Source organism: Microtus pennsylvanicus, chromosome 18 (assembly GCF_037038515.1).
Source record: "Microtus pennsylvanicus isolate mMicPen1 chromosome 18, mMicPen1.hap1, whole genome shotgun sequence".
In the NCBI taxonomy this organism is placed as follows: domain Eukaryota; kingdom Metazoa; phylum Chordata; class Mammalia; order Rodentia; family Cricetidae; genus Microtus; species Microtus pennsylvanicus.
Window position 1 is genome coordinate 14,150,047 of NC_134596.1, and position 19,980 is coordinate 14,170,026.

The following is a 19,980-nucleotide window of genomic DNA, read 5'->3' on the forward strand; positions in this document are numbered from 1 at the left end:
AAACTCTGCCCTCTGGGTTCCTCCTCTTCCTGACTGAGTGAGCTGGCACATTTTGAAGATGGCACATATCACCTTGTGTATGCATGCATGGACTTCTGGATGACTATGTGGAGCAGAGCCTCTGATAGCTTGGACTCCTGGACTTGGCTGCCATGTGCAGAAGGAATTTCTGACCTTTGATCAGAAAGCTAATGACGAGGAGTGTGAGCTCTTCTGATTGCCACAGCTTAACTGACCCTAATTCATTATTTTTATTAAATACTAAGATAACACCAAGTTATATGTAGCATAATTAATTGTGGAAGCATTGCAGGTTTGGCTTTGTTCTGTGGATTGGGGCAGTGGTGATGCTGGTGTTTGTAGTGGTGAGTATTAAACCCAGGGCCTTTCCCAAGCCAGGCCAACGATGCAACAGGCTTTACCTTCCACCCCCCTAGCTCTGTAGTTTTGAAGAACCCAGCTTCAGAAGGTTTAGTCATGAACACTGGGACCCTTATGCTTCTCTTCCTAACCACCATGTCACCCCTCCATCCAGGGATCCGCGCTCCTGCAATTTCTTTTTCTTTCCTTGCTTTCCTTGAGCATTTGATCATACATGTCTATGTCTGCAAATTGTGTGTTGTTTAGAATTACATGTTTGAAGTTCAGAAATGAAAGCAGATCACATAAGTGTCTAGGATCATTCTTCTCTCCCGTGACCACGTGCTCCTGGGACCATCTGTGTTGTGTGAAATTTAAATACCTTGACCTTGCCACATAGCAGTCTGCTGTTTACGCGGATGAGCGTGCACTGGCTGGTTCACTCTACTTTTGATTAATATTGACCTTGTGATTTTTTCTACATGAACAGAGTTGCCATGCGGGTTTCAATAGGGTTTCTTCTGTGTGTCAGAGGTGCGGGCATTTCTTGAGGATTTCTGCCTAATCTAACCTAGCGATGCTGCTAGGTGCCAGAGTATGTGACATTTTAGATTAAAAAAAAATAATGACTAGGATCTTTTCTAAAGGTGATATATCTCAGAAGAGTCTGCCGAAAACTAGAGGAAGCAGTGCAGGTTGGGGAATGAATATCCCAAGATAAAGAGGCAGCGAGTATTAGGACCCCATGGTAGGAAGGCCTATCTAGGTGGGCAGACCTGCTTTCTGTAGCAGCCCCAAAAAGAAAGAGGAAAGCAGAGGCAGGCACCCCAGGGTACACTATAAGAGGACTCTGCAGTTATTAGAGAAGTATGGGAAGTTTCCATTTCTGAGACCACAGAGGAAACAAAGAGTTGGGGTTCCTACAAGACCAGTTGACTGTCATGAAGATTAGGCTGCAGGACCCATGGCATGAGAAAGAGAGGAATCGGGATGTCACCTTCTATAAAAGGTACTTACAACCCTTTGCTGTGTCTCAGTGGGAAGTAAGCACAGCCAGTGTGTGGAGGATTCCAATGGTGGCTTGGACAGCACTAGGCCTGGGATACTTTGGTATGGCTAAGTTTAGCCACTAAGTAGGGAATGTCATGAGAGTCAAGAATTTTTCTAGAAGGCCTGGATGAGCAGCCCTGTTGTAGAGCTCTTTCTGAGAACTGTGAAGCCCAGGAGTAGATCCCCAGCACGGGGCAGGGGGTGGTGATGGAAAAGCCAGGAATGTCCGTATATAGATGACATTCTTGGGAGTATCTTAGAGGAAGTGGAGGGTTGGGGTGGAGCATTACTGAACTGAAAAGGCTTTTGTCCAAAGCCCAGTGCTGTAAGGCCTGGCTCAGCCTCACTGAGTGCTGCACTTTGATGGGCATTAGAGACATAATGTTTACAGGTGTGTATGTGTCTGTGAATGAAAGGTGATGAGAGGGGCTGTAATCATGTATTTCACATCATCGATTATGGGTGTCCAGTCTGCTTTCAGACCCTGCCCAACAGCATCCTTTTCTCCATACGTGTTATAATCTCTTGTCCTTTCTATCCACAGGCAAGAACTGGGACTTGACAGCTGCTCTAAGCGACTATGAGCAACTCCGACAGGTGCACACAGCCAACCTGCCGCACGTGTTCAATGAAGGGAGGTGTGCCAAGCAGCCCGAGCGAGAATTGCCCCAGCCAGGGCACAAAGTGGAGCGGCCCTGCCTGCAGAGGCAGGACGATATTGCCCAAGGTACCAGCTGAGGGGCTTAATGCGGCTCCACATCTCCCATGGAAAGCAGGGGAGTGTGACTGAAGCCTTTAGGGCGGGCCCGTCCAGTGGGGAGTCCTGCTTCGCCTGACAGATATCTCTGGTCCTCCAGTTACGTCTGGCAGCTTAGCCTCCAAGTCATTCAATGGCGTGTTCATTGTTCCATGTGTTTCTTCTTTACTGTTCTTTTTCGTCATCAGACTAAGGTATACTTGTGATAGTGATTATAAAAAGGAAGCTTGAAGGGTCTTTGTCCCACCTCCCAGCTCTCACTGTCTTCATAACCACTGATCAGCCAAGTCTACCTACCTCCTTCTCCTGCTGAGCTTGTTAAAGATCTGCAAACAAATAATAGTCATCGCTGTGGCTTCACGTACTCATCTCCCTGACCACATTGCTGCTCACTAAGTGCAAAACCAGGGCTTTGCTCTGCTCCTGCCGGCTCTGCCTGGTCTTGCTATGACTTTGCCTTGCTGGTGTTTTGAAGGGTGTGAAGAGTGAAAACTGGAATCTTGTTTTAACTTTCACCTTGTGGTTTGCTTGTTAGTTGGCCTCCTCCTCTCTGCCTCATGCCTGTTTCTTCATTAGTTCATTTTCCCATCAATCAATAGGCTTTGCTTTATCAGATTGTAGAATCAGCAACCTGATTCTCCCCTTGCCTGTATATAAATCCCACTTTATCATTTGCCTTATGACTTTGTGTTCAGAGGACTCTGCCATACAGAAATGTTTATAGTATTAATGCCCTGGCCTTGAGCTAGTCTCTGGATTTGGAAATAAAACACAAGGTTAATAAACCTTTTTCCTATTGTTTGTCAATTTAGTCTTCAGATGTTTCTATTTCTTCAGCAGTTATAGGACTGTTTAATTTGCTTATCTGGTCTTGATTTAAGTTTGGTAAGTGATATTTATCCAGAAAGTTGTCCATTTCCTTTAAGTTTTCCAATTTTGTGGAGTACAGGTTTTAAAATATGACCTGATGATTCTCTGTATTTTCCCCGTGTCTGTTGTTATGTCCCCCTTTTCATTTCTGATTTTGTTAATTTGGATATTCTCTCTCTGCCTTTTGGTTAGTTTGGATAAAGGTTTGTCTATTTTGTTGATTTTCTCAAAGAACCAACTCTTTGTGTCATTGATTTTTTTTTGTATTGTTTTCTTTGAAATCAGCTCTCAATTTGATTATTTCCTGCTGTTTAGTTCTTCTGGGTGAGTTTTCTTCTTTTTGTTCTAAAGTTTTCAAATGTTCTGTTAATTCACTAGTGTGGGATTTTTTTCAGCTTCTTTATGTAGGCATTTAATGCTATGAACTTTCCTCTTAACACTGTTCTCATTGTGTCCCATAAATTTGGGTATGTTGTGTAGTCATTTTCATTGAATTTTAGGAAGTCTTTAATTTCTCACTTTATTTCTTCCTTGACCCATTGATGATTCAGGTGAGCATTGTTTAATTTCCATGTGTTTGTTTGTGGGTTTTCTGGAATTAGTATTGCTGGTGACTTCTAGTTTTATACCATAGCGATCTGCTAAGATACATGGGGTTGTTCTAATTTTTTTGTATTTGATGAGGTTTGTTTTGTTACTGAATATGTGGTCAGTTTTTGAGAAGGTTCCATGAGGTACTGAGAAGAAGGATGGAATATTCTGTAGATCTCTGTTAAGTCCATTTGTATCATAACATGTTAGTTCCCTTATTTCTCTGTTCATTTTTTGTCTGACTGACCTGTCCAGTGCTGAGAGGGGAGTCTTGAAGTGTGTGGGGTTTAACGTATGATTTAAGCTTTAGAAGTGTTTCTTTTCCATATGAGGGTGCCCTTGTATTTGGGGCATAGATGTTAAGTATTGAGATTTCCTCCTGATGGATTTTTTTTCCTGTGACTAATATGAAATTTCCCACTTTGTCTCTTTTGATTGATTTTAGCTTCAAGTCTATTTTGTTAGGTATTAGGATAGTTACACCTGCTTGTTTCTTAGGTCCATTTGATTGGAATATTTTTTTCCCAACCCTTTACTCTGAGACGATGTCTGTCTTTGAGGTTGAGATGTGTTTCTTGTATGCAGAAGGATGGATTTTGTTTTCGTATCCAACCTGTTAACCTGTGCCTTTTTATAGGTGAGTTGAGTCCATTTACATTAAGGAGTATTAATGACCAGTGAGTGCTATCTCCTGTTATTTTTATTTTCACTGTTTGTGATGTTAATTTGTACGTTTTTGCCTTCTTTGGGATTTGCTGCTATGAGACCATCAATTGTCTGTGTTTTTGTTGGTGTAGCCAACTTCCTTGGTTTGAGTTTTCCTTCTCGTATTTTGTGTAGGGCTTGGTTTGTGGCTAGATATTGGTGATATCTAGAGTTGTCATGAAATATCTTGTTTTATGCTTTTTTGGTGATTGAAAGTTTTGCTGGGTATAGTAGTCTGGGCTGGCATCCATGGTCTCTTAATGTCTGCATAATGCTTGACCATGACCTTCTGGCTTTCATTGTCTCCAATGAGAAGTCAGGTGTAATTCTGAAAGGTCTGCCTTTATATGTTACTTGGCCTTTTTCGTTTGCAGCTTTCTTTACTTTGTATGTTTAGTGTTTTGATTATTATGTGGTGAGGGGACATTTTTTTGTGATCCAGTCTATTTGGTGTTCTGTAAGCTTTTTATATCTTTATAAGCATATCTTCCTTTAGGTTGGGAAAGTTTTCTTCTATGATTTTGTTAAATATGTTTTCTGTGCTTTTGAGTTGAACTTCTTCTTTCTTCTATACCTATTATTCTTAGGGTTGCCTTTTCAAGGGATTTGCTGATGTCTTCCAAGTTTTTGTCTTTTCCTCTATCTCTTTGAGGGAACTTCTTATTTCCTCTTTAAAAGCTTTAAATATTCTCCTGAAGTTGTTTTTTTAGGTCATTTTCTTCTGCTTTGTCTTTATTTGGTTGCTCAAGTCTTGCTATTGTTGGGTCTTCAGGTTTTACTGGTGTTGTGTTGCTCTTTTTGGTGTTGGGTGTGTTCTTACCTTTTCTTCTCACCTTTTCCTCTAATTAGTGTGGTTGGGACTGTCTGTGATTCTGTTGAATAATCTAGGTGCCAGTGAACCCAAGGCTCAGATGATTGTTCCTCATGGTACAGTTAGTGCCACAGTTCTAGTTACCCCATTGGTCACTCTGTTCCTGGAGGTCGTTCAGTGTTCCTGCGCTTTGCTCTGCTCCCTTGCAGTTTGCTGTCTCGAGCCTGCTCTAGCCTAAGTTGTCATCTCAGACCTGTTTTTCTAAATGTCCCTAGTCTGAATCCATTCCTGTGTAGGTCCCTAGCTTAGCGTTAGTCCTGCAAAGATCTCTGGCTCCCATCTACTCCCTCGGAGTTCCCAGGTTTGGGTGCACCCAGAACTGCAGAGGACCTGGCTCAGGCTTACTTCCTCAGATGTCCCAGACTCACGCCTAGACCCACAGAGATCTCTGGTTCCTGCCTACTCCTTTGGAGGTTCCAGATTCATGCCCAGACCAGCAGAAGTCCTGGGTCAGGCCTAGTTCCTGGGAGGTCCTAGACTCAAGCCCAGACCCACCAGGATGTTGGCTTAGGTCTACTCCCTTGAAGGTCCCAGATTCACTACTGGACCCTCAGTGGTCTCTGGCTCACTCACTCCTCTGTACCCTGTTCCGCTGGAGTTGGCTGTCTCAAGTCTGCTCCGGACCAGGTTGCTGGCTCAGTCCTAGTCCACCAATGCCCCGGGACTCTCCACTGTCATTTGAAAGTCCACATGTATGCTTTCTTTCTGAAACCTTAGAAGCACTCTGCCTCGCCCTGAAAAATGTGCCGCATGCTCCTAACTCCTCTACTATCATGCCCTCAATGACATGAATGCTCTTTTGTGTTGCCTGATTATTTAGGCAAAAGTCAGCTTCTTTACTTGTTCATATTTAAAGCCCTGTGCTCAAAACATTTTGGCAGTGACAGGTCATAGCTACCACAGAAACACCATAAAATCATAAGGAAGCCAAAAGAATCTCAATGTCATAAAAACATCACTCAGGGATTGGTTGGTGCTGGTGAGAATGGACATGCACTCTGTCATGTGACAGTACCACACATCGTCTAGTCTATCAAAGTACTGGTGATAAGCAGTTGAGATCCAGTATGAGTATCATCAGCTATGTGTTTCCATAGTTTCTGTGCTATGCTCTTCACTGTTATTTTAGTGTGGACTTGTGACAAAATTCTTTACTCTAAAAGAGTCTGCCAGGTCCTGCTAGCTGCAGCCTCAACATTTACCTTGCCCCTCAAGAGGTCACATTGAAGGCCTGGGCCGGGTCACACGGGTCTGCGTGAGGCCACTGTGTGAAGTCACACAGGGGCGTATTTCTCAGAAGGCATCTGTCTGTTAAAAGACACGTGGCTACATTCATTTCCTTCTTTCAAGAAGAATGTTTCCTCAAATACTGCCTTCAAATCTTATTTTTCCTGAGACTCTCTTAAAGCTTAAGTGCCTGAAAAGGTTCGCATGACTAAAATTCTGTCAGTGGAGCAAAACTCCCCGGTTCTCATTCATTTCCTTGAGTTTTTTGTAAACGCCCTCAGCTGTCTTCTTGAAGCTCCTCTTCTCGTCTCCTAAGAGACATGCTTGCCCTGGCATTCTAGCCTACGTCTTTCTCCTGGGCATTCGTGTGAGTCAACACTTGGGTTTTCATTCCAAATTATTTCTTAGTATTATTAGTATTTCACCATCTCCTCTGTATTTCTCTGAACATATTTGCTAGGCTCCTTTCTAAATTCAATCTGTTCAGCCTGATTCCTGTGATGTAAGAACTTCATTTACATTCTTCTATTTGCCTGCCTTCCCCGGATGTTTCCTCAGTTTCCCTGTGAGCACGTAGTGCTGTGATTATCAGCTGCTCAGACTGGAGGATATTAGCCCAAAAGCAGGCAGTGTGGGCGCTAGTTGTTCCTCTAGTTGTGTGAGAGAGCTGCAAGGTGATCAGCCTTGTTTTTTTTGTCTTTGTGTCTGACACATAGTAGTTGTACATAGATGGGTGCTGTAGATATTTCAATATACATGACCAATGTGTAATAACCCTCTGAGGGCTAGCGGACCTGTCATCCCAGTTACTGTTTCTGCTGAAGACATCCAAAACATTTTCTTCTGGCAACTTGGAAAACTACAGTAAATTGTGGACTGTGGTCACTGCTATGTTATGAAACATTAGGATTTATTCCCCTAGTCAATCACCAGTCTCAGTTTCCTCTCTCCCTCCCATACCCACTCTTGCTGCCACCATCCTACGGTAGCTCTGCATAAAAGAGCAAGATCTGTGGGGGTCTGCCTGGCTTTTTTCACTCGATGTAGGTCCCTCAGGTTAATCCATGTTATCATAAATAACACAATTTCATTATTTTTATAAATAAAACTATTATTAATTAATTTATTAATAATTGATCTTTATTAATTTATTGATAATAGTATTAATAAATACTATCCCCTTTTATGTATGTGCTCTTTTCTCTTTTTCCATTCTGCTGACAGACTTGTATTACTTCTGTTTCTTCACTGTTAATACGCTGTTAAGCATGTAGGAGAGCAGCTACCTCACAGATTTTTCTCTTCTTTGGATTGGATCAAGGATTTGAGCTCAGTGCAGGAAGCAGCAGGGACATGTCCCAGTGACAGACAACCCAGACCTCCTGTTCCATCTCTCTCATTCTGAGTGGCCTTTGTAGTTTCATATCTCTCTCTCTCTCTCTCTCTCTCTCTCTCTCTCTCTCTCTCTCTCTCTCTCTCCTTCCTCAAAATGTAAGATAACCTAATCATACTGTCTCAGAATAAAATTGAAGTGAATTAAAACTATTCATTCTGAAATATACAATCTCCATACCTTTCTGTCCATTGGGATGGGGAAAATATATGAGGTCATCAAGGCAAACCTCTGCTTGACGGTCTGCTTTGACAGAATTTCATTAATGCCATTTTATGGCCACTGATACACAATGAGGCTGTAGGAAGTCTTGCTCTGAGGCAGGCAGTGGCTGTGATTTTCCTTGCAGCGGGGATGCTAGCCTAAAAGGAGGTGAGCAACCTTGGAACTCGTGTGCATATACTCGGGAATCTTCCACAGGGGTTCATCATAGTCACACTTAAACACCAAGGGCCCTCCTTCCCTCCGCTGAATAAGAGGATTTCTGCTGTGAGAAATCCCACGCCACTAACACTGACTCTACAGTGACTATCCCTACATCATATGCTCCAGAATTGTTGTTTCGGGGCGATGCACCCTTTAATCCCTATACTTGGAGGATGAGACAAGAGGATATTAAATTCAAGGCCAGCCTTGGCTCCATAAAAATAGATTTCTGGTTTATGTTAATGTTACCATTAAACACTAGGTCCTTTATTAAAAGTATGTTTCACTGCAACAAGAAAACAAATGGGGCTGGAGAGATGGCTCAGAGGTTAAGAGCATTGCCTGCTCTTCCAAAGGTCCTGAGTTCAATTCCCGGCAACCACATGGTGGCTCACAACCATCTGTCATGAGATCTGGAGCCCTCTTCTGTCATGCAGACAGAACATTGTATACATAATAAATAAATAAATAAATAAATCTTTAAAAAAAAAACCAAGAAAACAAATGCATTTGCTTCACATCATTCAAGTCCTCACACATTAACAGACCTTACTTGAGAGACATCCTCTCCTGCCTTTCCCATTCTTTGGGCAGAGAGCCCACAAAGAATAAAACAGAGTAGGCTACAGCGCCAGAATGCTGGAACAAAAGGACATAAGGCAGCCAGAAAGCATGCACAGCCTCCATCCGTGTGTCCCAGAATGCCCACATGGGAAATGCTCATCAGAGAAGCTAGAATAAAGTAGCCCATGTCTGGAAAGCCTGGGCCACAGCAGAGCAGCCTAAGCAGGATGCTTCTTGCCTTAAATCTGCAAGTGCATGAAAACAAAGATGGTCTCCCAGCTCCCGCCCACTGACCGGAGAGGAAGGCTCTGAGGAATGGAGTTAAACGGAGCTCAGGAGCAAAAGCGAGCCCTGCTGCTCCTGTCAGTAGTCTGGCGGCACTGCTCTCAGTGGTTCCGTGGCTTGGCTGAGGCAGGCCACACATAGGTTTACTCCAGTAGCAGGCAGACCTGCAAGGTGGAAGAGTCTTGGAAGACAGAAAGGCTGACGTGGGAAGATTATGAGCTTGTGTGCATGAGTGTCGTGTGTATACATGTTCCTATATGTGTATAGTATAGTGAGCATATATGTAGCTGCACCTGTGTGTGTAGTGTGTCCTGTGTATGTTCATGTTACATATGTGCTATGTAAATATTATATAGTGTATGTAGTATATGCATCTACATCCATGTTCATATATATAACATGTACATAGTATATCAGTACATATGCATGAGCATATGGGGATATATGTGTCCATATTTGTAGTATCTAGTACATTTTATACCTGTGTATGTGTGCATGTATGCATATATATGTGCATGTATATTTAAACTATATGGTGTGTGCCTGTGTATATGTAGATAAATGTATTGTCTAAAAGTCTCATATTGGAGCTGTAGAGATGGCTCAGCAGTTAAGAGCAAGTGTTGCTCTTGTAGAGGATCCAGGTTTGATTCCCAGCACACACATGGTGGTTCATAACCATCCATACTCCAGTTTCTTAGGCCCCAATGCACTTCTCTGGCTTCTTCAGTCACCAAATATACACACAGTACACACACATATATTCAAAGAAAATACACATAAAATAAAATGAATAAATCTAATTTAAAAATTAAAAATATTAAAAATGTCATGTGTATGTATATGTAGATATACTTATTGATAGTTACAGCAGTTCTGTATACTGTGTGTATAAATGTCTGCAGTGTGTGTATTTACATGTACAATGTGTTCATACATTTGCATCTGGGTATGTTTGTACATGTGTGCATTTATAATGGTCCATAAGTGTATTATGTGTGGGGATATATGTGTGTTGTATGTTCATAGTGTACAGGTATGTATTTATCTGAGTACTCATGTGTGTTTTCATATATGCAGTATGTGTGCTGTGTGTGAGCGTTCAAGCATGGCTGCAGGCACCCTCAGAGCCACATCGAAGGTGACGTGGTCCCTGTGTCGTTCCTTTCTTCTCTTCAGCAGAGAAGCGCCTTTCCCGGGGGATTTCCCATGCCAGCTCAGCCATCGTCTCCCTGGCCCGATCCCACGTAGCCAGTGAATGCAGCAATGAGCAGTTCCCACTGGAGATGCCCATCTATACATTCCAGCTGCCGGACCTGAGCGTGTACAGTGAGGACTTCAGGAGCTTCATCGAACGAGACCTGATCGAGCAGGCCACCATGGTAGCTCTGGAGCAGGCAGGTGAGTGTCTGCCACCCACTGGCTCCTATTCCTCGGCACCCACCCCCGGTCACTCACCCCACCCCTATGCAGCAGCCTGACTGCCTCTTTCCCCAGTGAGCAGGAGGAAGATCTGGGTTCTTGGGATTGGACATCAGAATTCTCCATTTGTACCAACCCTAAAGATTGTTGTACTCTGTCACTGAGCACTGGCTGGATAAGCAGCCATGCTGGTACCTCCCCGCTCATTTCCCTTCTTCCTGAATTCCAGATTTTCCCTGACTATAAGTGTCATGCTACTTGGCCTTGATCTCTTCCCATTTCTCATCCATCCCATGGAAACTGAAGAAGGATAGGCAATATGATTGAGTTAGGAGAGAAACGGGAGACCCTGCCAATTCTATACACATGGGCAAATCCTGTTCCTAGAACGTCAGCTTCCCATCAGCAAAGGTGACAACCCTGGTGGCCATGGGGACTCTGTGAAGACAGACATGTGTCTCTCTTCCCAACTGTCACAGTCTTTCTGGCCTCCCAGTCGGGGAAACAGAGAGGTGACTTGAGCCTTGTCTAGCATTCCCTCATGACCCTGTGATGCCAGTGAGGAAAGCAGGGAGGAAGCCAGAGGTGTCCTCTTTGACTTTTCAGTCAGTAGAACCAATGACTCAAAGCAAATGTCTGAACAGATGTAAGTTCATCCTGAGAAAGGGCAATACCTTCTCAGCATCATCACTTGCATTAAAAACAACTGCAAAATTGAACATCAAAGGGCTTCTCGGATATCTATGTGAAAGACTTTGTTCTTCACAAGCACTGTAACATGTGGGCCTGCTTGTTGGGGTTAATGTCCTGCCCGGTACCCATTAGCTCAGGCTCCTTGCTAGCTCTTATAAGTTATATTAACCCATTATTCTTATCTATGTTAGCCACATGGCTCGATACTTTTCTCAGTGGGACAGCTCATATATTGCATCTACAGTGGTCTGGGCAGACTGCAGAGGGAGCTTCCTGCTTCCCAGAATACTCCTGTTCTCATTGCCCCGCCTCTACTTCCTGTCTGGTTGACCCACCTATACTTCCTGCCTGGCCAATCAGCTTTTATTTAAAACATAATTGACAGAATACAGACGATTCTCCCGCACCACTTCCCCCTCTTTTTTTTTTAAACAACGGAAAATATACATAGTCCATTTATTGGTAATGTGGGTGTAGTATTTCAGGCTACTTTCGGCTGGTTGGGGGCACTGATAATCTTATGGGAACCTAAAGAAAATTTAAAGTTATGATCAAGTCCTGACTGGAGTATCCTGTGAGGCTTGATCATCTCAGGCAGCATCTTGAATCTGTTTTGGATGTAGAACTCAGACATCTGGGCCATCTGTTCCTACTGGTAGAGATTTCTCAGGTGGTCTTTCTTGATCGAACCTGATTTTTCTCCCAGGGGGATTCACTACCAGCATGCACCAAGGGCATGTCACCAGCAGCGGTTCCCGCTGCCCCCGATAGAAGTGGAACACAAGGCCTTGGCATTCGGCCGGAGGCCTGACTGTTGGAGGGACTCCTAGGTAACCTGTCCCAGCAGAGCAGGGAGGGATACCTCCTAGATGTGACATCTTAGCAGACAGCAGAGAAAGTGCTCTACTGAGAGCTTCAGCAGCAGCCATGCTGCTAGGAAGCAGAACTCAGTTCTTGGCCAAAGCACAATAAACGTTGCTGTGTTTCAGAAAAAGATAAGAGTAATATCTAGAGGGTGGACATTGGGAATCGAGATTCTGTCATAAATCCATAAATGGGATATTTGCCAAGCCATGTGCAGAGGTTAAAGATACCAAAATTAGTATCATGTCTGTAAGTAACCCAGCAAGGCCATTGCTACCTTTGTGTTTTTCAAATAAGGGAAAGATGAGCAATTGTATGGAGAGATCATGGCACTGGGGAGAGAAGAGGTTAGAGAAATAGACTCTAACCACATTCTTCCTCTACCATACAGACTGGCCAGAGCATCGCACTAGCAGAAAGACAATGGTTGGGTGATCATTGGCGTGTCTGTTTAGCTCACCCTTCCTCTGGGTGTGGAGCTGTGGCACAAGAGTAGCATGTAGGTCTTTGAGGCAAAGACAAAGCACACAGGGGGTCGATATCTCTTGCTTTTTGGTCTCCTAACACCATCTAGGTGTACTTGTTTCATTTCAAGGCTTGTCAGAATAATTCAGGTGTCATTCTCATCCCTATGCTCCAGGTGAGGAGTAGAAGACACATGTAGATAAAGGAATGGATGGAGGCTGGTGAGGTCTTGTTGGTGCTGAAAAGCCCTTTGGTCAAGACTTACGTGGCTTCCCCAGTGCTATGCTTGGCTTTAGAACAGGGCTATGTCACTATCCTGGAAGTCGTGTTGTAACTGAGAAAAATCATTATCTTGGCTGCTGCACAGCCCTCAGAAACACCTGACTGGCTCTGCAGATCCCCTCTTCCTTCCCTCTGCACCACTGACTGAGCCACAAGCAGAGCAATCCAGGGACTTGGTAGTAACTACACCAGCTGCAGGAGCTGCCAGCCCAACAGGTCCCGATGGCTATTCAGACAAGGCCACTGACGCAAGCCACTCACTCTTCACCAAGAAGGAGCAAGTTGGTATGGGTTTTAGAGAAGGAAGAAAGAAGCTTAGTGAAGTGAGTGTAGCAGCAGCTCAGAGTCTTGTGGAGTTCCAGGGACAATAGCACTGGTTTTGTCAAAGGCCACCGAGAAGACTGTCCTGCGCTGGTCCTTAGCATCTGGCATTTTTCAAACTAGATAGATAAATATGGACACATCTATATGTGGACACTCACGGTTTTCTGTGCAAGGCCAGCCAGAGACTCCCTCCTGCCTCCCCTCCTTTTATGATCTTCCTTGTACTGTCTTGCTCCAAACTCCTCTCCCTCTGCTTTATCTGACCATTAAAGCATCCTTGCAGAATTCACCCACTTAGGTCAAGATAAACCTAGACAACACTTTGATCAACCCAGAATCAAGAACGGACTTCCCCAAAGCTTCTTCACTTGGCCTTGGATTGAAGCCTAATGATGTAGGCCCCATCTACCCTCAGGGGTAGAGGGTTTTACCAGGTACACCTGGAGCAGATTTCCTAGGGCTACCTTAGAGGTCTACCTGCTACGTATGATGTGTTCTCATTTGTCGATAACTGTTGTTGGGGTTTCTGTCCTACCTGGTTCCCGCAATCATTAAGTCCCAAAGAAATCACACAGAGGTCTACATGAGGGTATAAACTGGTTGGCCCATTAGCTCAGGCTTCTTATTAACTCTTATAACTTATATTAGCCCATTATTCTTGTCTATGTTAGCCACATGGCTCAGTACCTTATTCAGCGAGGCAGTCACATCTTACTTCTGTGGCTAGGTCAGAACTGTGTCCTCTTCCCAAATTCTTCTGTTCTCCTTACCCCACCTCTGCTTCCTGTCTGGCTGTCCTGCCTATACTTCCTGCCTAGCTACTGGCCAGTCAGCGTTTATTTAAAAATATAATTGACAGAATACAGACCATTGTCCCACACCACTTCCCCCCTCTTTTAAACCATTTTCCCACAGCAGATAACTATTCTACTGAGCTAAAAATCACAGCGAGATATTAATACAATATATTGGGATCAAAGGAATCTTCCCAGCATCCTCATTTTCCACTTTTGACCATTCTCCTGGAATTGGTGTAGAGCGGTATGCAGTAGCTACATACTCTCCTTTCTTCCTAATGACTATGAACTTCCAACTTTCACTGTGCCCTCTGAGGAAATGGGACCCTTTGAGAGCTCTCCGGACAACCAAAGCTGAGGCCATCTGGGGTGAGGAAGGCACAGTGATGGCTGTGATTTCCCCATCGCATATCTGAGCCTGCGCAGCACTTCATGCACATGTGCAGTAAACTAACTGTCAGTTCTCACTTGGGCTGCACACCAGATCCAAAGGTGACAGGAAAGAAAGAGCCCCTGAGAGGCCAGGCATCCACCTGTGCCTCCCTAACCTACCAAAAAGGGCTGAGCTGAGGAGGGCCCCCAGCTCTACATGCCCCCTGCCTTCTCTGGACCATACCTTCTCAGAGTCTTCGAAACCACCACCCTCTCCAAAGGCTGTCTTTGAACATTCCATTCCAGATATGAATTGCACGACTTCTTTCCCTAAAAGAATAAATCACCAGTGGCAGAAGAATTCCCAAAGGAATGATTCAAGGGCAGAAACAAAGTATTCAGTGAGTGGAGATGTGCAGATATACTGCATTTATGGATTTGTGCAAGTTGAACCCTGTACCTTCAGAATGCCATCGACTTTACTACAGTACATGATTTTTTTTATATGTTCTTGAATTCAGCTTGTGAGTTCTTTATTGAGAAATTTTGCATCTAAGTTCATCAAAGAGGATTGTCTATAATTTTCTTCTTGTTTTTGTTGTTTCTTTGTGTGATTTTGGTGTCAGGGTAACACAGTCTTCATTAAGAGTGTGGTGCTGACCATGCTCCAGTGCATGGCCACACTTCCTGCCAGGAAGTAGTGGAGCAAGAAACATGTGCAAGTTGCTCCTGTTCCCTGCATCTTCAGGCAAATGCTCTTCCCGCCTTTCCCTCTTTGGAACAGAACTGTTCCTTGTTGCCCCAGCTCTTCTCCTTCACAGCATCCAACTGAGGCAGCTTCTAATCTGCCATCTTACCCAAGAACTTCCAAGTCTCTGGACCCGATTAAAGAATGTATGGATTTTGTTTGGGGTGTGGGTGTGTGTTTATAGTTTATGTACAGTGAATGTACATGAGTCTACAAGTCTCTGGGCCCATGCATCAACATGTAGAAGTCAGAGCAGGTGTCTTCGGTCATTGTCCACCTTACTGACTTGATATGATGTCTCTCACTGACCCTGACACTTAACATGGTGGCTAGCCAGAATGAACCCAGGATCTGCCTCTCTCTGTCCCTCAATGCTGGCATTATAGGAGTGCACAGACATGTCTGACATTTTCGTGGATTCTGGGGGTTCAAACTCAGATTCTCAAGCTTACAGAGCAAGTGTTTCCACGTAGAAGAAACTATCATTGGTCCAGATCTGATTCTTCTAGAATGAGCATGTACAAGTTAATTTATTCTCTGGGGTCTTGGTTTCCTTCTCTGTAAAGAGACAGTGAGGATAGAGAGACACACTAATCTAGCCAGCATGTGTTTATCCCATGCTCTGCTCTATTAAAAAGAATGAGAGAAGAAAGCTATTGTTTTGGACAAACTGGAGGCTTGTCCTCATATATACAGGCCACTTAATCATTAGCATACTGCCTGTCCCAGTTTGCTTTCTATCACTGTGACAAAACACCATACCCAAAAACAACTTGGGGAGGAAGGGGTTTATTTAGCTTATATTTCTGTTCACCATCCATCACACTCAGGGCAGGAACCCAATAAGAAGAGGCAGGAACTAAAAGAAATGCTTCTCACTAGCTTGTTCCCCTTGGCTTGCTCAGCCTGCTTTCTTATATACGCCAGGACCATCTGTCCAGTGGTGGCACCACACACAGTGGGCTGGGTTCTCCCACATCAATCATTAATCAAGAAAATGTCCCCACAGACATGCCCAGTCTGATGAAGGCAATTATTCTTCAGTTGAGTTGCCCTTTTTCTAGCTGACTAGAACATGTGTCAAGTTGATGAAAACTAACTAGACTACTCCCTTCCCCCTCCCCCATCTACCCCTGTTCATGGACTGCTGCAGGGAGTCATTGCACCTTAGATGCTCTCAGGATGTGGACCAGGATGCCTACATTCAAATTAAGTGTGTCAGTATATTGTCATTGCTAAAACCAATCTTATCACTTTCTTTTAATTTGTAGTAACATAGCTTTAATATCTCCCAGCCTGGTACTTTATAAAGAGACGTTTAAAAGTCAAGTGAGATAGATTGCTGTTGCACAGCCGAGAGACAAAAAGTTGCTAAGTGATTGCACAGTATTCCCACTTGTGTCTCCAACAGGCCATCCACGGATACTGTTAATTAAGGCTCCTAATTGCATTTCTCATTCAGCTTCAATAAGATGATTTGCAGGTGGTAAGGATGTGCCCATTGTTAGCATAAGCATTAGCATCTTCATATTCATTTCATTTTGTAGTGTGCATTTTATTACATGTAATACATATTTCATTTACAATTAAGGGCATAGTTAGTTCGTCCTATTAAAACACTTCCCATTAAAGCAGAATTACTGAAGGCAGCACTGGGGGACAGATCACAGACTAGTCTGAACAAAATACTGACAAGCTTATTATATTAAACTTTGTTAATGTGCTGGCTCTAAACTGAATACACTTTTGAGAACCTTAAAATTTACAGCTGAGTTGAAGTCTTTCCATTTGTATTTCATTGTTTTTAAAGCATTAACAGCTTTTGTTAGAATCACTTTTTCACTTCACTAACAAGAAGTGAAATCAAGACAAACGAGGCAGTGGCTTGCAGTTGTTCAACACCTGCTAGCATTAGTCTCTTTTTGTTGAACTCTGGGTTTTTCTTGGGGGGTTGTTTGCTTTTGGTTTTGTTTGTTTTGTTTTGAGGCAGAGTCTCAGGCTGGCCCGGAATGCATTGTGTAGCCCTAGCCAGCCGCAAACTCTGAGAGAAGTCATACTCTCACACAGCAATGGCCTTATCCTAGGCAGTGGACAGTCTAAGGAACTTAACTATGGCAGTCATTTCACAATGTGTATGCACATGAAGCATCACCTTGTACACTGGAAACACAGCCAGCTGCCATAGTTTCTTGGGCACTAGGTAAAGGCTCCCCTACAAATGACTTTAGTGTTCATGGCACAGCAAGACGCAGGAGCATCCTGCCAATGCCAGGTCTTCTTGTCCCCTAGATTTTACAGGGGTGTTGTGAAGACAGGTACGACTTCTCTCAGAGCAGATTTCAAGTGTACAATATGGTGGTTTCACTAACGATGGGATCCAGGCTGTGCAGTAGATCTCCAGAACTTCCTCATCCAGAATCACTAATAGAGGGTTCAATTAATTCACGTTTAGTATAAGTGCCAATATGTATTTGGTTTGAATGCATTCTCCTGTTTAAATCTAAATCTTTTATCTTGCATTTTTGTGTATTAGTGGGTGTTTTTCCCTCTTTGAAGTTATTTAAGGGTGTTTTGTTGTTTTGGTTTTTGGTTTTGGGATTTTTTGGTTTTTTATTCTGTCTTCCCTCCCACTACCTTGACAGTTGGGATGTTACCCTACAGTTTATGAAAATGTGTCTGTGAGTTCTTAGACTTTGCTATAAATTGGTACTTTTACCGTCTGCTGTCCAATGGAAGGCCTTCAACTTTATATCACATAATATAAACTGCCAAAATCCATGCCGTTGCTGACATTTATTTTAATTTACATATAATTTAGTTCCCAAGAAACATCGCTAATTACACATTAATCAGTATTCACTTACTTTTACCAACATATCTGTCTTTCTCTTCTCTTTATTCCATTTACATACTCTGCTTCTACCCAGGCTCATTCCCTGCCATGATTAATATGTGTGCTGCAGGTCCAATGGTAACGAGTTGTCTCTTCCAGTCTATCTGAGGTAGAGTATTCCATATCGTTAATGGTTTCCTTTCTGTGAGAAACCATGCTATGGGGAATACTTTCAGCCGCCCAGTCTGTAGGATTTCACACCCTCACTGCATGGAGAGTCTCCCTTGGTTGGAGCCTCCCAGAGTGCTTAGAACTTTAACCTCCTATCAGCATGCACTCTCTCCAGCCTTCGAGAGTACTGGGCATGGGCAATAGATCTGTGCCCAAGTCACTTCTGAGAGGTTATAAATGCTGTTACAATTTTGTTGTGACTCTCACATATTACTGCTAGTATACAGAAACAGAATTGATTCACGAACATGGATCTCATCGCCTATGACCTGTACAAAGTAGTTACAGGATTTTACAATTTCCTTCTGATATTCTACATAAACCATCACATCATCTGAAAATGAGGCTATTGCCTCTTCCTTTCTAATCTGTAGCTGCAAATGGTATTCTTAGCATCTCTCACTGGGAGGATGTGTGGTATGAGGTCCTCACAGTGGTTGAGTGGGCATCCTAGGCTTCCCTCATTTAGAAGAAAATCACCTGTTCTTTTTTATTGTTTTTATTAAGCTTTAGGTTTTTCTCCACTCCCCTTCCTTTGTTTCCCCCTCCTATAAGGCCCTCTCTCATGGTCCCCATGCTCCCAATTACTCAGATCTTGTCTTTTTCTACTTCCAGGTAGATTAGATCCATATATGTCCCTCTTAGGGTCCTCATTATTGTCTAGGTTCTCTGGGATTGTGAATTGTAGGGTTTTTTTTTTCTTTCTGGATCTGTGTTTCCTCACTCAATATGATGTTTTCTAGATCCATCCATTTGCCCACAAATTTCAAGATGTTGTTATTTTTTCTGCTGTGTAGTACTCCATTGTGTAAATTACCACATTTTCCTTATCCATTCTTCGGTTGAGGGGTATTTAGGGTGCTTCCAGGTTCTGACTATGACAATGTTGCTATGAACATATTTGAGCACATGTCCTTGTACAATTGAGCATCCTTTGGGTATATACCCAAAAGTGGTATTACTGGGTTTTGAGGTGGGTTGTTTCCTAATTTTCTGAGAAATTGCCATACTGAAATACAAAGTGGCTGTACCAGCTTGCCCTCCCACCAGCAATTGAGGCATATTCCCTTTACCCCACAACCTCTCCAGCATAAGTTGTCATCAGTGGTTTTGATCTTGGCCATTTTTACAGGTGTAAGATAGAATCTCAGAGTTGTTTCGATTTGCATTTCTCTGATGGCTAAGGATATTGAGCATTTCCTTAAGTGTCTTTCAGCCATTTTAGATTTCTCTGTTGAGAGTTCTCTGTTTAGGTCTGTACCCCATTTTTATTGAATTATTTGTTCTTTTGATGACCAATCTCTTGAGTTCTTTGTATATTTTAGAAATCAACCCTCTGTCTGATGTGGGGTTGGTGAAGATTTTTTCCCATTCTGTAGGCTGTCGTTTTGTCTTGTTGACCATGTCCTTTGCTTTATAGAAGCTTCTCTATTTCAAGAGGTCCCATTTTATTAATTGTTGCTGTCAGTGTCTGTGCTACTGGGGTTATATTTAGGAAGTTGTCTCCTGTGCCAATGCATTTAAGTGTACTTCCCACTTTATCTTCTATAAGGTTCAGTGTGGCTGGCATTATGTTGAGGTCTTTGATCCATTTGGACTTGAGTTTTGTGTATAGTGATAGATATGGATCTATTTTCATTCTTCTACATGTTGATGTCCAGTTATGCCAGCACCATTTGTTAAATAATGATTTCTTTTTTCCATTTGATATTTTTTTGCTTTTTTTAATAATCAGATGTTTGTAGGTGTATGGATTGATATCTTCAATTCAGTTTCATTGGTCCTCCTGTCTGTTTTTATGCCAGTACCAGGCTGTTTTCAGTACAGTAGCTCTGTAGTAGAGTTTGAAG

The 19,980-nt window shown here is 43.1% G+C and overlaps 1 protein-coding gene across 4 annotated transcripts in view; it reads left to right on the plus strand.

Moving 5' to 3' along the window:
- Window positions 1-19,980, plus strand: part of Otud7a (OTU deubiquitinase 7A) — a 258,141-nt gene that overhangs the window by 198,176 nt on the left and 39,985 nt on the right. For 3 of the 4 annotated variants that reach the window (XM_075953308.1, XM_075953309.1, XM_075953311.1), the window contains 2 exons: window positions 1,955-2,137; window positions 10,279-10,500. In XM_075953308.1, the coding sequence (XP_075809423.1) occupies window positions 1,955-2,137; window positions 10,279-10,500 (405 nt within the window). The remainder of the gene's footprint in view (window positions 1-1,954; window positions 2,138-10,278; window positions 10,501-19,980) is intronic. The other variant, XM_075953310.1, reaches the window with a different exon arrangement.